This window comes from Megascapheus bottae, chromosome 14 (genome assembly GCF_031878675.1).
Source record: "Megascapheus bottae isolate mThoBot1 chromosome 14, mThoBot2.hap1, whole genome shotgun sequence".
Classification (NCBI taxonomy): domain Eukaryota; kingdom Metazoa; phylum Chordata; class Mammalia; order Rodentia; family Geomyidae; genus Megascapheus; species Megascapheus bottae.
Genome location: NC_143522.1, coordinates 26716090 through 26735295, shown reverse-complemented (window position 1 = coordinate 26735295; position 19206 = coordinate 26716090). Strand labels below are relative to the sequence as shown.

The window sequence follows — 19206 nt, the reverse complement described above, 5'->3', positions numbered from 1 at the left end:
TTTTAAAATTTTTTGTATTTTAGCACAAGGCTTTCACTGAAGTATTTCTCGATGATTCACATAGCCCTGCAAATTGTCGAGTGTCAGTACAAGTTGCCACACCAGCATTAAATCTTTCTGTTCGGTTCCCAATCCCTGATCTAAGATCAGACCAAGAAAGAGGACCATGGTTTAAGAAGTCACTTCAGAAAGAGATCCTTCATTTAGCATTCACAGATCTGGAATTTAAAACGGAGTTTACAGGAGGATCAACCCCAGAACAAATTAAATTGGAACTTACTTTTAGAGAACTAGCTGGTAAGAGCCTAACTAGATATAACAGCCTAACTAGATATAACCTCTTCTATAGATAGAAGCTTATGCCTTAGAAGGATTTGATAGCCTCTAAATATAAGAACATTGGAGATGATTATGTTAGAAAACTGGAGCAATAATCTCCCCCCAAAATTGTTTATAAATGCATAATTTTTTTAAAAAATTACCAAGAGTAGTGACTTATTCAGTTTTTTTTCAAGAACTTCTTGCTTTTTATTATCACTTACCACTTACTAATTGTTGGCTGGTAGTAGCAGGAACTGATTGTCACTTTACTGGTGCCATACTGAGCACTATACATACGTACATGGTTGTGTTTCCTTAGGTTATCATCTCCATACACTAGTTTCCTCACCCTTGTATAATAAACGGAGGAAGCAGTGGGCTTATCAAGAAGCGTCTTCAAAATTCAGGTTGTAGTAAATGGCAGAATCAAGATTCAAACTTAGCTCTTGACACTACCACTTTAATTTTCAGCAGTTATATTAACTACCTTCTGGTAAAACCTATTTGAACTTTTCTGTGTTGTGCTGCTTCTATCAGCTAGTGAAGAGAGAGTGTATGAACTTGGAATGAGCTTGTCTATGACCTCCAGAAGTTCTTCATCCTGGGGTTCCTGACTTCTACCCAACCGTCCTCTGCCACAGTAGCTCCCTTCTTCTGTCCTATACTCACCACCCAAAGGTGGCAGAAGTTGTCCTTTCCTGCTGTCTCTTGAGTTTTATCTCTTGTTGGAGATTTTTTAAATTGACATGTGCCAATTGAGACTTCATGAATGGGCCTTTAGGTATTATCTGGCCATTCCTTACATGATGTGCCTCATTTTGTTTGGAAAACAAAATGAAAAGGTATCTGTTGTAGATGGTTATTTTGAATATTGGTAATTCTTATAGTAGTTGTTAAAAGCACATAGTTAGAAATATAATTATTACCTTTATGTTTCTTGTGGCAGGTTAGCTATATAAACTTTTTTTTCCCTCAGTGCTAGGGATTGAACCCAGGGCTTTGAACATGTTAACCTCTGAGCTATATTTTTTGATGAAAAATTATCATTACTAGCACTAAGTGTTAACTGCCATATTTACTATGTTATAATTTTGTACCTTATATATTAAATATGTTGATACTTTAGAATTTTAATTTAAATACAGGACAACATCTTTAACATCTGCCCATCCTATCTACTTTTGTTCTTACATAAGTAGACAACAATGAATAAAAAATAGAATTTACTCATACTTTATATTCCTAATTTAGAGGAAATTTGTTCCTCTAGGAAGAAAGATCTTGTCTTTTGCTTTGGAAATAGATTGCATTGCAGTGAGTCTGCCTTATTTTATTAGGGTCATTCCAGGAAGAGAAAGGAGAACCATCTATTCAGTTTTTCCATGTGATTGGTGGAGTGGATGGAGATACAGCATCATCAGATGACTTTGACTGGCCACGGTGAGCAAATGTATAATAAGTGCATTGGAATCTTTTCTCTTTCTCTCTCTCTCTTTTTTTTTTTTCCAGTCCTGAGGCTTGAACTGAGGGCCTGAGCATGGTCCTTGGGCTTACTCAAGACTAAAGCTCTATCACTTGAGCCACAGCACCACTTATGGCTTTTTTTTTTCTTTCTTTCTTTCTTTTTTTTTTTTTCCCTTGTGGGTCATGAGGCTTGAACTCTGGGCCTAGTTGCTGTCCCTGAGCTCTTCAGCTCAAGGCTACTACCCTACCCCTTGAGCCACAGCTCCACTTTCTATTTTCTAGTGGTTAATTGGAGATAAGAGACTCATGTTCTTTAGGTTCTTTAGTGCCCGGGCTGGCTTTGACTGCGATCTCAGCCACCTGAGTAGCTACGATTACAGGCGTGAGCCACTGTACCCAGCATTCATGGCTTTTTCTTTGTATGTAATGCTGAGGAATTGAACCCAGGTCTTCATGCATGCTATGCAAGCACTTCACCACTAGGCCAAACTTTCAGCCTGGGATCTTCTTTTTTAAGGAAAATATAATTCTTTTAACTAACATTTTGACTATTAAATTTAAGATAAAAAGAATAGCTTTGATGAAGGAACTAGAGGAAGATGGGTGAATAAAAATTAAAGATTGGAAACTATTTTCCCAAAATGTATGTGTTAAATATAGTGAGAGAGCTGGGCACAATGGTTTACGCCTGTAATCCTAGCTATTCCAGAGACTGAGATCTGAGGTCCCAGTTCAAAGCCAGCCCTGGCACTGAAGTCCATGAGACTCTTATCTTCAATTAACCACTAGAAAACAGGGAAGTGGTGCTGTGGCTCCAGGGGTAGGGCAGTAGCTTTGAGCTGAAGCGTTCAGAGACAGCACCCAGGCCCAGAGTTAAAGTTCCACAACCGACCAAAAAAAAAATATATATATATATGTAATATATATATAATGAGAGGGTGGAGAAGGTATACTTTGTTCTTGAGTTACCTAGTTTAGTCAGATAATCATAAACTAGCACCCTGCCCCTTGAGCCACAACTCTACTTCTGGCTTTTTGCTGGTTAAGTGGGGATAAAGAGTCTCATGAACATTTCTGCCCAGGCTAGCTTTGAACCAGTATCTTGAGATCTCAGCCTACTAAGTAGCTATAATTATAAGTGTGAGCCACCAGTGCCTGGCGAGTGTTCTTTATATTAATTTGCATAGAAGTTAAAGTTTTTCTGTTATACTTAGACCTTAGTTCAAAAAAAGTTATCTTTGCTTATTAGAATGGTACTGAAAATAAACCCACCAGCCATGCATTCCATTTTGGAAAGAGTAGCAGCGGAAGAGGAGGAAGAAGAAAATGATGGTCACTACCAGGAAGAGGAGGAAGGAGGTGCTCATTCCCTAAAAGACGTCTGCGATCTAAGGAGACCAGCCCCATCTCCTTTTTCTTCCCGTAGAGTAATGTTTGAAAATGAACAGGTAAAAAGAAGTATGTGAGCAAGCAGCACATCACCGTTGAGCCATAGTGATGATTTCATTCTTTCTTCCTTTCTTACTGAGATAACACCTTCCTCTTTATCTCAGACTGACCTGGAACTCACAGGCTGACAGGCTGGCTAACTTTTTATTTTCTAAAAAAAATTATTTTAGCTAGGCACCGGTGGCTCATGCCTGTAATCCTAGCTACTCAGGTGTTTAAGATCTGAGAATCACAGTTCAAAGCCAGTTGGGCAGAGGACTCTTTGAATAAACACAACTGACCAAAACAAAAAAAAAAATCTATACTATTTTTTTTTTCAGTTTTCAACTACAAAATTGATTGTTGTTGTTTTTCTAACTTTTTTTCCCCTGCTGATACCTGGGTTGAAATATAGAGCTTATACTTGTTCAGCTTATTTGCTCACCTGGTAGTGCTCCTAGCCATTGTTTTCTTTTCTTTTTTTTGTTGGTTGTGGGACTTGAACTCTGGGCCTGGGCGCTGTTCCTGCGTTCTTCAGCTCAAGGCTACCGCCCTCTCCTTTGAGCCGCAGGGCCACTTCTGTTTTTTTTGGTGGTTAATTGGAGATAAGAGTCTCAGTGCCCTGGCTGGCTTTGAACCAGGATCCTCAGATTTCAGCCTCCTGAGTAGCTAGGATAATAGGCGTGAGCCATTGGCACCTGGCTTCATTTTTTTTTGTTTGTTTGTTTTTTGGTCTGTCTTGAGACTTGAGCTTAGAGCCTAGATGCTGTCCCTGAGCTCCTTTGCTCAAGGGTAGTGTTCTACTACTTTGAGTCACAGCTCCACTTCTGATTTACTGGTTGTTCACTGGAGATAAGAATTTCACAGACTTTCTTGCCCAGGTTAGCTTTGAACCGTGATCTCAGGTCTCAGCCTCCTGAGTGATTATAGGTGTGAGGCACCAGCACCTGGCCCAGCTTATCCTTTTCCTAGTTATTTTGGAGATGAGTTTTAGACTTTTCTGTACCAGGCTGGTTTTAGAGGAGAATACTCCATTTCCTTCTGTCTTTTTGATCATTAATTGGAGATAATGAGTCTCATGGACTTTTCTGGCTGTGTTGGCTTTGAACCACTATCCTCAGATCTCAGCCTTTCTAGTAGCTAGTATTATAGACATTACTGGCACCTACCTTATTATTATTATTATTATTATTATTATTATTATTATTGTCTTCATGTATATTTTCCTCAGTAAATCTTAATGACTTATTTAGTTGCTCACATACTAAGCTACAGATATGTTGAAAAGTGCTACAATTATTTAAACATAAAATGGTTATTTGATGCCCTTTTTTGCACTAAATTATGTTTTAGATGGTGATGCCAGGAGACCCTGTAGAAATGACAGAGTTTCAGGACAAAGCTATCAGCAATTCTCATTATGTGTTGGAACTTACGTTGCCAAATATTCATATAATTCTACCTAATAAAAGCTTTTATGAGAAGCTTTATAATAGGTAAGTTCAGTCTTTGGGATCAGACTTTCTGCCCATTTGCTTCTGTTTCCATATTTCCCCACTTCTCTTTGCTTAATCTCCTATTATCTTTCACCCCCATGCACTTTGTATGCATATTGACAATAACTTGGGTTAGCTTACTGAGCAAATGCTGTGTTTTTCTACATAATGCAGTGATGGGAAAGAGGAAGTACTTGTGTAGACGGCCAGCAGATTCTGCTATAGAATCGGAATGGATGTAAAGTTATTAACCGAGAAGCATTTCTTCTTAAAATTCAAAAAGGCTTGTTGAAATACTAGACTGAGTATTAATTTGTAACTCTTTATATATAAAGTGTAAATATGGCCAGGAGTTTGGCCTAGGAGTAGAGTGTTCTTCTAGCTTGCACAAAGTCTGGGATTTGATTCCTTGGTACCACATACAGAAAAAAAGCTGGAAATGGTGCTGTGGCTCAGTGGCAGGGCACTAGCCTTGAGCAAAAAATGTCTAAGGACACTGCCCAGACACTGTGCCCTGAGTTCAAGCCCCAGGACTGGCAAAAAAAAAGTAAACATCTTATACTTAAATACCCCTCAACATATATACCAAGAAAATAAATGGAATTTGAGGTCTTAGACTCTGATGACTTTGGACAATTTACTTAGTTGTTTCATCTATAAAATATAGACAGTACTATTGCCTGCCCAAAGGGCTATTTGAGGGATTAAATGGTGTAGAACAGTGTCTGGCATGTGTTAAGCATTAAGTCACTACTGTTATTTCCACCCATTGAAGGGCTGTATTCTGTAATGAACCTGACAGAAGATCATGTGGATTTCTAGAAAACAAGTTTTTAGTGTTTGTTAGTACTAACTTGCCATATGTAAACACATGGTTGTATTTCCACTAATCTTCAGTCACTCCCATCGCTTAGCTTCTACTATAGGATTTCTTGGTGTCAGATGTCCCTACCTATCACTTCTTTACTGTGAACAATAAACACTGGAGCATATCCCTGATTGTCATTGCCTGTCTTAGGATCAGATTTAAATTGCAGGAAGGACTCTAGGGTCTACTTTAGGTCAGTAGTTTGACAGTGAATTTCACCATTAAGAGTATAGAAAGAAAATGTTACCATTTTAACACATTCTAAGCAATTCATAATTTATGAGTTTGCTTAAAGGATTTCAGTTTTTCTTTTTTTATTGTGAGGGTTTCAGTTTTAATTGTTGTACTTTGTTCACACATGATTGAAAGTTTGAAGCCACTGATTCATCATCTTTTCCCTTTAGGTTATATTGAGGGATATCTGCTAATTACTAATGTATACGGAGGGCTAACACTAAAAAGCATGAGCTGTTCTTTTAAGATTCAACCTGGAAGTCAGAAGAACTTGACCCAATCCTTTCTGCATTATTGTTGGTTATACCAGGATATCAAAACCAATAGGATATACCTTAAACATCCAGTTTATAATATATGCATCTAAAATTTAATGTAAAAAAGTCTAACTGGTTTAATTAAATAGAACATTTTAGAGCTTCTTATTATATTCTAGGCCCTAATACAGAATTGTGATGATGTGTCTTTAAGTATTGTTCCCTTTCTTAATATTAGAAACATCATTTGATGCTTTATATTATTGGTGTCAAGACTATTTATGCCACTGATAGTATCACACTCCTGAAATCCCAGCATTCTGGTAGCAGAGGCTGGAAGCTCATGCGTTTAAATCCAGCCTTGGCTATGTAATATGTTCTAAGCTAGCCTTGATTATAAGCTAAGATCCTACCCCTCTACCCCCCCTCAAAAAAATAACACAAATCAAAAACCTTAAAAGGAGGTTTGGACAAAAATATAAATGAGGGAATTGGCAAAACAATATGAAACATGTTTATAGGCCATAACCCATGAACCCTGGGTTTTATTTAAAGTAATAGTGTTTCTCTAAGCTGTTATGTATAGATTGCACTTACTATAAGGGAAAGGGAAAGGAAAAGCATTTCCTGAGAAAATTCCTCATTTTATATGTTCATTCTAATCATAGAAGCTCTGATCTAGATCTATATAGCTCTATACCTTTAGATGCCCAAGAAAGAAAGCCACATTTGTACCTGTATTATGGGATATAGCTGTCTATGCGTCTGAGATGTGACATCTTTTTGTTCTATATCCTTGGTATCTTTAACAACGATGTTTCCAAAAAAGGGGTATTTTGGATAGAGCTTAGAAGCTATTGCAGAGGTCTTGCTTATATTTCTAGGGCTTCAGAAGCTCAGGAATTGGTTTGGGAACTTTTTTTTCACAGGAAGGGGCAGGGGTGCCTCATTGCTTTCCACTTTCTCATAGGCTTTACTGTGAGTCTGTTCTTTGATAGTCTCTTCCAGCTTGTCAGCTGCCAGTGCCTGCTATATATGACAGCCATTGGTCTAGAATAGGGGTAGAAGTGATTAGATGCTACTCCATCTCCTAGGAGACAGGCCTGCCAGTTCCGGAAGGGGAGAAGAAGAAGCACAGTATGGTATTCAAAGTGCTGTGGTTGATTCAAATAGCTATATATGAAGGATATGCTATATAAGTTTTGAATTTTGAGTTTTTCTTCAAAGCTAGAGGATAGATGAGGGGAGCAGGCAAGAACCGTATATCTGAGTGGTAACAAGTCTTTCCTTCTTTTCTCTCTTCTTTCTTTTTCTTTGGTTGTGGGACTTGAACTCTGGGCCTGGGCGTTATCCCTGAGCTCTTCAGCTCAAGGCTACTGCCCTACCCCTTGAGCCACAGTGTCACTTCCAGTTTTCTGGTTGTTATTTGGAGATAAGAGTCTCACAGACTTCAGTGCCCTGGTTGGCTTTGAACCATGATCCTCAGATCTCATCCTCCTGAGTAGTTAGGATTACAGGTGTGATCCACCATGCCCGGCTCACAAGTCTTTCTTTGAAAAGGTAGGTAGGTAGTGGTGCTGTAACTCAAGTGGTAGAGCACTGGCCTTGAGCAAAAGAGCTCAGGGACCCAGGCCCCAGGTTGAAGTCCTACAACGGAACCAAAAAAGGTAGGATGTGCTGGGATCCAAGCTGTGGCCTCCTGTTTACCAGCGTCAGTTGGGTTACTTTAGATAGTTGGTAGGGTTTATTCTTCTTACTCCCTGTGGCATATTCTTCATGATATACACACAGGTGCTAAAGCTGCACTTCATGCTGAAAGGAGATCTTAAACACCTCTAGAGAAAGAACTGAATGTGGACTCTCACCCTAGGTCTTTCTCTAGTCATTCATTGGCAGGAGCTCTATCTCCTAAGCCATGCCTCCAGCTCTTCTTTTCTTTTTTTGGTCAGGTCTTGGGGTTGAACTCCAGGCTTGGGCACTGTCCCTTAGTTGTTTTGTTCAAAGCTAGTGCTCTACCACTTTGAGCCACAGTGCCACTTCCATTTGTCTGGTTGTTAATTGGAGATAAGTGTCTAATGCCCTTTCCTCCTCAGGCTGGCTTCAAACTACAGTCCTCAGATCTCAGCTTCCTGAGTAGCTAGGATTACAGGCGTGACCCGCCAGTGCCTGGCCCTCACTTACTCTTTATGAGGCAGTTTCTTCAGTGGTAAAATGAGGAAAATAAATTTCTTGCTAGTCCAACAGGATTGATAGAACGTGCAGTGCAATGAAGCACAAGTAGCTGTAGCCTGCAAAATGCTCTCCTGTTTGTAGTCTTGCATTCTGCATGGGTTTTTAGTTTTAATTAGTTTCTGTCTTTAAAGCACACCTTAAAGTACAGTATGAGTTTGCACTTTGTGTTTATTCTAAGGTAATATTAGGCAAGTATGTAGTTCTGTGTATCTGATGTGCAGATTCTTTTCTCACTGTCCTACATGATAGCCACATTTGTTTTTCCATTGAAGTAACGTAAGTCAAAGTCTTTATAGGGTCTGATTCTTGTTTCACCGTTTAAAAATTGTCCAGTAGGGAAATCTTTAGTTTACTTAAATTTTAAATTACACATATGTGTTTTTCAACTTTTGTCTTTATAGGATCTTTAATGACTTCCTACTGTGGGAACCAACAGCCCCTTCACCAGTGGAAACGTTTGAAAATATTTCATATGGCATTGGACTTTCAGTAGCCAGCCAACTGATTGACACCTTCAGCAAAGATAGTTTCAATACATTTAAATCTACGGTTCACTGTGGTACTGTGTTTTAAATTTATCCTGAATTAAAGTGCCTAATTTCTAAATTAACAGTAATTTATTGTAGACTGTAAGATGAGGCTGATTATATTTTCTATTCATGTCAATATTTTATAGTTTCTTTGATAATTTATGAGAATATTTCTCTGTTGCTGTCTATTGAGAAGATCATTTGAATGATAATGTATACCTTGAAGTGACGATATATACACTGAAGTGTAAGGAATAAGGATAAAAATGATAAAATTTTTATTATCATTCTATATTTGTAAAACTAATTGGAAATGAACGTATAAGATAGTTTTGTGATAATTTTTAAGTTGCTGTTTTATTTTACCGGATATAGAGCTAAGTAATTGTTTGTATCCCCATAGATGAAGAAAGTGGGTCTGAAGAAGAGACTATGCAGTATTTTTCTGCTGTCGATCCCAACTATCGTTCCCGGAGGAAAAAAAAATTAGACTCTCAGAACAAGCACTCTCAGAGCTTTCTCTCAGTTCTTCTGAATATTAATCATGGATTAATGGCTGTGTTCACAGATGTCAGGGTAAGATTTGTAAATCCAAAGTGTTATCTCAGAAAGCATCCTGTTTGAGTGATCACAGTATTCATCGATGAACTGGCTGTTAGAAGGGCAGAGCCGTCTCAGTGACTGGGAGGACATCTGTAGTGCTGTGGCAATGGGATCACATGGTGAAACACCTTCCCCTTAGAGAATGCACTGCTTCTGCTCCTGAGGCTCGTAACTGCTACTTTTTCTACTTTTGAGGAGGATAAAGTACTGGCACTTATTTGGCACAAGAAGTTTCATATAGCATTTATTCCATTTTCAAGTACTATGTGAAGTGGTTCAGCTCTTAGCACTGCACTGATGTAATATGGGACGGTTTGCTAAGTTGACTTAAGAAATTAGAACATCCCATGGGACTTCTTTCCTTCATTTAAATAATTACTTTTGGGGGTGGAACTGGTTGTAGAATACCTGCCTGGTATTTGTGAGGCCAAAGGCTCCATCTCTTCACACTGAGATTTAAAAAAAAGTATATTAACTTTTTTCCTCCCCTCTTCTCTTAGCAAGATAATGGAGATCTCTTGGAAAACAAGCATGGTGAATTCTGGTTAGAATTCAACAGTGGCTCATTATTTTGTGTGACAAAATATGAAGGTTTTGATGACAAGCATTATATTTGCGTTCAATCTAGCAGTTTCAGTCTATACCACAAAGGTAGGACAATGAATATTTATTAATTTCTTTGACACATTTCGATTTCTTGTTTGATAAAGTGTTGAGTGAACTTTAATATTATAAACTATTTTCTGGGTGAAGGTTCTGATTATACCATCCAGTAATAGTTGTAAATTTGAAGATGGCTCTATGTTCTTTTTGTTTGTTTTTGGCTAGTCCTGGGGCTTGACCTCAGGGCCTGGGCACTATCCTTGAGCTTTCTCAAGGCTAGCACTCTACCACTTGAGCACTCTTTCTGCCTTTTTCTGTGTGTATGTGGTAATGAGGAATTGAAACCAGGTCTTTGTGCATGCTAGGCAATATTCCTGCCCCTTTATGGGTTTTTTGTTTTTTGTGGGTTTTTTTTGCCATTTCTGGGGCTTGAACTCAGGGCCTGGCCACTATCCTTGGACTTTCCTCAAGGCTAGAACTCTACCACTTGAGCCACAGCACCACTTCTGGCTTTTCTATGCAGTGGTACAGAGGAAAGGAACCCAGGTCTTTGTGCATGCTGGGCAAAGACTCTACCACTAGGCCAAACTCCTGACCCTCTTTATTTTATTTTTTGTGGGTCATGGGGCTTGAACTTGGCCTGGGTGCTGTCCCTCAGCTTTTCAGCTCAAGGCTACCACTCTACCCTTGAGCCAAACCCCACTTCTCATTTCTTTAGGTTAACTGGAGATAATAGTCTCAGGTCCTTTTGTGCTTGGGCTGACTTTGAACCTTGATCCTCAGATCTCAGCCTCCCAAGTAGCTAGGATTACAGGCATGAGCCACATCGCCTGGCTCTTTTATGTTCTTTTTAATAGTTTTAGTAGCTTTTGTTTCTTGGTTTTTGGATTTTTCAGTTTTGAAACAGTCTTGCTTAGGAGGTCAAGTGCTGATGTTACAGCCATGTGTCACCAAATCTAGTTATTTATAATAGCTTTATTAAGAGATAATTTATATATCAAACAATTTAGCTTTAAAGTATACTTTCAATGACTTCTATGGTTTTACCGAACTTTTCAGCTATCGTCAGGATAAGTTTTTATAACATTTTCATAGCTTCAAGAAGAGACCATGTAACTTGTTTATTACCCTCCACCCTTCCATATGCCCTATTCCTAAACAACCATTAGTCTGCCTTCTGTCTCTATACATTTGCATATTCTGAAATTTTCACATAAATGAAATTATCTGTTTCTATTTGATATATTTTTCAAGGTCCACCAAGTTCTGTCAGTGCTTCAACCTTATATAATAACAGTATTCCATTGTATGGGTAAACCATGTATAATTTGTCTGTTTTGGGGTTAATGAATCTATACATTCTTTTCTTTTTCTTTTGGTCGATCATGAGACTGGAACTCAGAGCCTGGGCACTGTCTCTGAGCTTTTTTGCTCAATGCTAGTGCTCTGCCACTTTGAGCCACAGTGCTACTTCCATTTTTCTGATAGTTAATTGGATATAAGACTTTCACAGACTCTCCTGCCCCAACTGGCTTTAAACCATGATCCTCAGATCTCAGCCTGCTGAGTAGGTAGGATTCTAGGCGTGAGCCACTGATACAGCTTTTTATGAACTATTTTGTAAGGAAATTTTCCTTTTGGTTTCAGGACTGTAGTTTAGCCTCTATGTTGATGTCTTTGTGTGTCTTTCGGATAGAATCACAATAATGTAGTCTTGAACTCAGACTCTACCTTTGTCAGCCTCCTGAGTATTTGAATTATAGGAGTACATCAATGCCAAGCTAAATTTTACTACTTTTTGAGTAGTTTTGAAGTACCTTGTGAATAGACATGACATGTTTGTACATTTGTAATGTTGATGTGATTATTTTTCTAGCATCTTAGAATTATCAGTTTAAAATTTTTGTACTATTAGTCATACTGATATTAGTAGAGTGTCAAGCTGGTTTCTTGTTATCATGCTGCCAGTATTATAGTCACAGAACATCTCTCATCTGAAAATCCAAAATCTGAAATGCTCCAAAATGTAAAACATTTTAACACTGATAAAATACAACTAATGGAAAATACTTTACTCATGGTCAAAACATAGGCACAAGCCAGGCACTGGGCACTCACACCTGTAGTCCTAAGCTCCTCAAGAGGCTGAGATCTGAGGATCATGGCTCAAAACCAGCCTGGGCACCAAAGTCCCTGAGACTTTCATTCCAATTAACCACCAGAAAACCAAAAGTGGCGCTGTGGCTCAGGTGATAGCATGCTATCCTTGAGCTGAAGAGCTCAGGGAAAAGGCCCAGGCTCAGAGTTCAAGCACCATGACTGACAAAAAGAAAACACATAGGCACACTAAAAATAATCATGAATCACTTTTAACCTGTGCATTTGAAGTGTATCTGACACATAAATGAATTTTGTGTTTCGAATGAATGGGGTTTCCTCTAACTAGGAATGTGTGGTATTTCTTTCCACAATCTGTAAAGAAAAAAAAAAAATCCTATATCCAGATTACTTCTGTTTCCAAGCATTTTGGAGAAGGGAATAAACCTGTACCTGGATATTTATTTTGCGTTATAGAAGTCTAGACAGTTATAGAACTAATTGCACATGATCATTTTGCTAATATTTTCACATCTCATTGTGGATCTAGGCATCGTGGATGGAGTGATTCCTCTTACAGAAGCACGATTGCCCTGTTTAACTCGTCCACATTGGTTGGAACCTACTATTTATTCTTCTGAAGAAGATGGCCTTATTAGAACTGCTTCAGATGGGGTTGGAGGAGACAATTTGAATATGTTCTCTGTTGCAGTTAAAATATTGTCTGACAAATCAGAGTCCAATACAAAGGTTTGTGTCTTGTACTTTCCGTACTATTAAATATTTATGGCTGATAGTTACGGATACTTGTATGAAAGGCAACAAATGTATTTCTTGGAAAAACTAGTGAGATTCTATAAGTGATAAATATAATTCTTGGTACTAATTGTTCTGTGTAGGAGTTTCTTATTGCTGTGGGACTAAAAGGAGCCACTCTCCAGCACAGAATGCTTCCTGCTGGCCTCAGTTGGCATGAGCAGGTAAGAGAGTTGTTAAGTATATATCAATTAATTAAATTAATACTAATAATGTGCATATGGAAAAGCGGATAATTCATTAATGTTCAGCTCTTCTGCCTCATAGGTTAGGAAATAGAATATTATCAATACCCCAGAATTTTTATTCTTTTTAAATGTTGTCCCACTAGGTGATGGTAGCTCACACCTGTAATCCTAGCTACTCAGGAGGCTGAAATCTGAGGATCATGGTTTGAAGCCAGCTTGGGCAGGAAAGTCCGTGAGACTCTTATCCTCCTGTTAATCACAGAAAAAAGCTGAAAGTGGCCTTGTGGCTCAAGTGGTAGAGTGCTATAGAGTACTAGTGGTAGAGAGCCCAGGGATAGCACCCAGGCCCAGACTTTGAGCCCCAGGACCAGAAAGAACAAATGGTCCCTAAAACTTTTCAGAGATAGAGTTGTCCTTTTCTTTTTTTCTTTTGCTGGTCGTAGGGCTTGAACTGTGGGCCTGGGTGCTGTCACTGAGCTCTTCAGCTCCAGGCTACCGCCCTACCCCTTGAGCCCAGAGTCACTTCCGAGTTGTCCTTTTTTTTAATGTAAGGAAAGAAACAGAAAGTCTCGGTCTGGGGATCTGTAAAATACTTGGTAGAGATAAGCAATAAATGATGTATTGAATTGCTTTTTAAAATCTATTTATTTGCTTTTATTTTTTGCCTGTTATTTTTCTTATTTATTTATTTATTTATTTATTTATTTCATTTTTTGGGCTTGTTCCTGGGTGCTGTCCCTGAGCTTTTCTGCTCAATGCTGATATTCTACTTATAGCCACAGTTCCACTTCTGAGTTTCTGGTGATTAATTAGAAGTAAGAGTCTCACAGACTTTCCTGACAGGACAGACTGAACCACAATCCTCAACTCTCAGCTTCCTGAGTAGCTGGGATTACAAGCATGTGCCACTAGCACCCGGCTTGAATCACACTTACGACCAGAAGTTTTTTTGTTTTCTTCAGTGTCTAGGTCTGGGCACTGTCTTTGAGCTTCTTTTGCTCAAGGCTAGCACTCTACAACTTGGGTCACAGCACCACTTCTGGCCTTTTCTGTTTATATGGTACTGAGGTATCAAACCCAGGGCTTCATGCCTGCTAGGCAAGTGTATTACCACTAAGCCACAGTCCCAGCCTAACCAGAAGTTCTTTAAGTGCAGTGATTTCTGTGTTACTCCCTAGGCCAGTGGTATGATGTTGCTTCAAATTGTGTTATTAGAATTTCTATAATTAATTTCATGTTGAATCATTTATAGACAGTACAATTAGCATTTAAAATGTTTAGCTTTGTTCCTTGCTGTTGTGGCTATCAAATCCAGCCACTCAGTGCATGCTAGGGAAGCATTCTACACCTGAGCTAGACATAAAGTAAAAGTGCATAACTGGTCCCAATATTAATAGAATTGCAATCTACTGAAATGTTTTTCAAAGAGAGTTTCTTATTTTTCTTAGGGTAAGAAGTTCATTTTGGGGATGAGGTGTGACTCAAGTGCACTTTGCCTAGCAAGTCTAGAAGACAACAACAAGAAAGACATTAACTTTGAGCCAGATGCTAGCTTTTCTTTATGTGAGAAGGAAAACTAGTTTATGCATGTGATTCTAATGTTACTTAGAAATGAATTTTTTCATTGTGCTGAGAAATCATAACGTAATTATTATTTTTGTATGTGTGGTGAGGGAGGGCATTCCTGGGGTTTGAACTCAGGCTTAGGTGCTCTTCCTGAGCTTTTGTGCTCAAGGCTGACACTCTACCAGTTGAGTTATTTTTTAGCTTCAAATATTCTCATGAAATCATTTAGGGAATATGAAAACATTGGTCTATGGCTGGTGGGAGTAGAAAGATGACTAGTGTGAACATTTAACTGACTGCAAGGGAGAAATTTAATATAACCTATTTTCTAGAAATAGATTATATACACTATGTGAGAGAATAGATGGCCAGAGAACCTGTTTTTCAGACCAAGCTATACATAAACTAAGGAAAAACTTATTTCTAGAATCAGTTACAGCCTGGCACTAGTGGCTCATGCCTATAATCCTAGCTGCTAAAGAGGCTGAGATCTGAGGATCAAGGCTCAAAGCCAGATAGGACAAGAAAATCTGTGGGACTCTTATCTCCAGGGTAACCACCAGAAAACTGGTAATGTTGCTATGGGGCTAGTTTTGAGCAGAAGAGCTCAAGGACAATGCTTAGGCACTGAGTTCAAGCCCCACAACTGACCCCCCCAACAAAAACAAAACAAAACAAAAGCAAAATACGTGAGTTACAAAGCCACTGCTGTTTGATTCATACCTGTAATCCTAGCTACTCAGAAAGCTGAGCTCTGGAGCATTGCAATTTAAAGCCAGTCCAGGGAGAAAAGTCCATTGAGACTTTATCTCAAGAGGTATGGCTCATGTGATAGAATTACTTCAAAGCAAATGCAAGGCCATGAGTTTAAACTTGGCATCAGCAAAAGAAAAGAAAGGGAGGGAAAGAAGTTTACCTAATGAATCAGATCTTATACTCTAACAATATGTGTAAGATATTGGAGTTGGAGGTGTGGCTTAGTTGGTAGGTAGCATGCTAGTCAGTAAGCAAAAAGGTACTGAGTTTGAGTCTCCAGTCTTGGACCTTAAAAAACAGCCCCACACACGCATGTGCAAATTTTGTATGTGTGTGTGTGTGGTTGTTGTTGGTCATGGGGCTTGAACTCAGGGCCTAGCTGCTGTCCCTGAGCTCTTCAGAGCTCTTCAGCTCAAGGCTCATGTTCTATCACTTGAACCACAGTGCCACTTCCGGTCTCTGGGACTTTTGTGCCCGGCCTGGCTTTGAACTGTGATCCTCAGATCTCAGCCTCCTGAGTAGCTAGGATTACAGGCATGAGCCACTGGCACCCAGCTTTTATTAGTTTTATGAGATAAGATTTTGTAAGGTTTCTATAGTGCTGAAAGTATTGAATGATCCTCTTCATTACAAATTTTAATTCATCAGGTACCTTTAATTTTTGTGGTATATGTACAAGCTATTCCTAGAGAGTTTTGGTATCCACATATGGGGAAATGATTCTTCTAGTCAAACAAATTAACATCTAACATTACTCTTCTTGTGTATCTCTGTATATAGTAATTTTTTTCCTTGTAACCTCATTAATTTCCAATGACATGGTTGTTCTTTCTGTGAGACACTGTTTTACACTTACTAGGTATATTATAGCAAAACCTTTTTTCCTCCAAAAGCAGGCCATTTTATATTTTTGTGATTGTAGATTTTATACTTCTTGAATATTGTTGATGAACCTGTTTTGGGATATAATCCTCCAACTTCATTTACAACTTTTCATGTTCATCTTTGGAGCTGTGCACTTGATTACAGGTAAGTTCACAAATGGATGATGCACTAAGCTTTAAATTTACCCAAAGTGGTCATATATCTGTATATCTATAATCCGGGTACTGGGGAGGCTGAAGCAGAAACATTGCAAATTCAAGGCAGCCTGGGATATGTAACAGAGCCGCTAGTCTCAGACAAACAAAATGCAAAAGGAAAAAGGCTCAAAATGTTTTTTAAAAGAAAATTTCTGTTGTTTTGTCAAACTGATACTCTTGTTTCTTTTTGCTGTTAGGCCTCTTTATTTGCCAATTCGATCTCTTCTTACTGTGGAAACATTCAGCATTTCTAGTAGTGTTGCATTGGATAAGTCTTCTTCTACTCTCAGGTACCTACATAAACTTCATTACATACATAACTATCTATAGTTGATCATGTCCTTTTGTCTAATTACTCAAATTGTCCTTCTTGGATACACATCCCCTCTACTATTATTTCATTTTTAGGGAGGAAATTTGCCCTTAAAATTCTTAATTTGCCTTTTGGTGAATTATTCAATAGATAATAGTTAATTTTCCTTTGGTAAATTATCCAGTAGTTAGTACACTTCGTGTTTGTATCTTACATCTTTTGAGCTGGGTGCTGGTGTCTTGCACCTATAGTTGTAGCTGCTCAGGAGGCTGAGATCTGAGGATCACCATTCAAAGCATCCCAGACAAGAGAGTTAGTGGGACTCTTTTGCCTCCAATTAATCACAGAAAAAGCCAGAAGTGTTGTTATGACTCACGTGGTAGAATGCTAGCCTTGAGCAACCAGAGCTCAGGGTTAGCACTCAGGCCTAGGACCGGCAGCAAAACAAAACACACACACCTTTGAATTTGGCCATCTATTTAAAAACACAAATAAACCAACATGCCAAACATGTAGGATTGATTTGAATAAATGATTAATTTTTTTTACACCAGTTAAAGAATAGCATTTGTAGTACTCATAAGCAATGGCTTTTTAAAACATGTTAGATGATATTTGTGTTGTAAATTACATGTACTTTTTTAAAATTTAGAGAATACTTTATTAGTTTCTCTAATCAAACCCACATAGATAAGATTTACATATTTAATATAGTGCATTAACTCCTATGCTGCATATGATTTGGATAATACTTTGGTTTGAACACAGGTCTGTGTGCTTGATAGGTAGGCCTGACCTCTGCCCCATTCCCAGCTAGAAACTGCGTATGATTTTTAGAATGTTTGCATCAGAAGGAAAGGTGTAGTTAAGTATACAGTGGTCACCTGGCACACATTCAAAGCTTAGTGGTTTGTTTGTTGGTTTTTTTTTGTTTTGCAGAATAATCATGGATGAGGCTGCTTTACATCTGTCTGACAAATGTAATACTGTCACAATAAATCTGAATAGAGGTGAGATTTAAACAAATTCTGAAGCAAGCTAATGCTGCTTGTTTTTTGTATAAACATTTTAAAGTACTTTAAGCATGTACTGAGTAGGTAGGTATGCTTGGTTTTTCTTTGAAATTGTAATGTTTCATACATTAGCTAAATACATCAAACTATGTTCACTCTATTTAATGTAAGGTAGTTTCTAACCAGAATAAGCTGAATTGTTGGCTGGAAATTGTAGTGAATTTTTGTATTCTGTTTTGCAGTACATATTAATAAAATACTAAGTTTATTAGGTGTTGGTTGGATAAACACTTTTAAAAGCTGTGCTTCTTTTGTTACTTGAAAACTTTTAGATTATGTTCGTGTGATGGATATGGGGCTTTTAGAATTAACCATAACTGCAGTGAAGTCGGATTCTGATGGAGAGCAAGTAAGTGGTTAAAATAAATAGGAGCCACATCTCTACTCTTGGCTTTTTGGGGAGGTGGAAGTAACTTATCAGAGGCTCATGAACTTTCTTGCCTGAGCCGGCTACCATCTCAGCCTCTTGCATTGCTAGGATTACAGGATTGGCTGGCCCACTGGTGGCCAGCTAAATCTTAGTTTTTGAGAGACTGAAAATAAAATTATTGTAGAATTGTTTTCTGCTTACCTAATTTTGGTCAGAAATTAATAATTATTAAAATAAAGTAATAAGTATTCTTATGACAAGTGATTACATATTTTATTGAATATATATCTACACAAAACAGAATTTCTGTCCCTTGTTTAGAAAACATAATTATTCTTTTTTGTGTGCTCTCTCCAGACTGAGCCTCGCTTTGAATTACATTGTTCCAGTGACATTGTCCATGTCAGAACATGCTCTGACTCTTGTGCTGCATTGATGAATCTCATTCAGTATATTGCGAGTTATGGTGACTTACAGACACCTAACAAGACAGAGATGAAGGTGGGAGCTCCTCAGAGAAACCCCAAGGTACAGTTTGCAGTGTTAACCCCTCTGTCCCTGTCACGGAAGTGATGTGTCTGTGTATACTGTCTTGACTCTTCATGACAGTCATGAGAGCTTTGAAAGGTCAGTTCTTTATCCGCTGAATGATAGTCTGGGAAGGTGATTTCCTGGACATTTTAGAAAACTATGTGAATAAATGCTGTTTTTGTTGTTTCATGTTTGGCTGTAGGCAGATTCCAGGGGTCAGTTGTCTTCACGTGGTCCAGTTCTTCCTGAAGCAGATCAACAGATTTTACGAGATCTGATGAGCGATGCTATGGAGGAGATTGACATGCAGCAAGCTTCTTCATCTGTAAAACCACAGGCTAATGGTAAGACCAGGGATTTTCTCTGTGAGTACCGATG

The 19206-nt window shown here is 38.4% G+C and overlaps 1 protein-coding gene across 1 annotated transcript in view; it reads left to right on the top strand.

Moving 5' to 3' along the window:
• Nucleotides 1-19206, top strand: part of Atg2b (autophagy related 2B) — a 78541-nt gene that overhangs the window by 34545 nt on the left and 24790 nt on the right. The window contains exons 15-29 of the mRNA XM_090344790.1: nucleotides 24-297; nucleotides 1659-1761; nucleotides 3035-3233; nucleotides 4567-4709; nucleotides 8702-8859; nucleotides 9234-9406; nucleotides 9934-10084; nucleotides 12684-12883; nucleotides 13033-13113; nucleotides 16382-16488; nucleotides 16739-16831; nucleotides 17794-17864; nucleotides 18200-18276; nucleotides 18655-18825; nucleotides 19031-19172. Of these exons, the coding sequence (XP_090200916.1) occupies nucleotides 24-297; nucleotides 1659-1761; nucleotides 3035-3233; nucleotides 4567-4709; nucleotides 8702-8859; nucleotides 9234-9406; nucleotides 9934-10084; nucleotides 12684-12883; nucleotides 13033-13113; nucleotides 16382-16488; nucleotides 16739-16831; nucleotides 17794-17864; nucleotides 18200-18276; nucleotides 18655-18825; nucleotides 19031-19172 (2143 nt within the window). The remainder of the gene's footprint in view (nucleotides 1-23; nucleotides 298-1658; nucleotides 1762-3034; nucleotides 3234-4566; nucleotides 4710-8701; nucleotides 8860-9233; nucleotides 9407-9933; nucleotides 10085-12683; nucleotides 12884-13032; nucleotides 13114-16381; nucleotides 16489-16738; nucleotides 16832-17793; nucleotides 17865-18199; nucleotides 18277-18654; nucleotides 18826-19030; nucleotides 19173-19206) is intronic.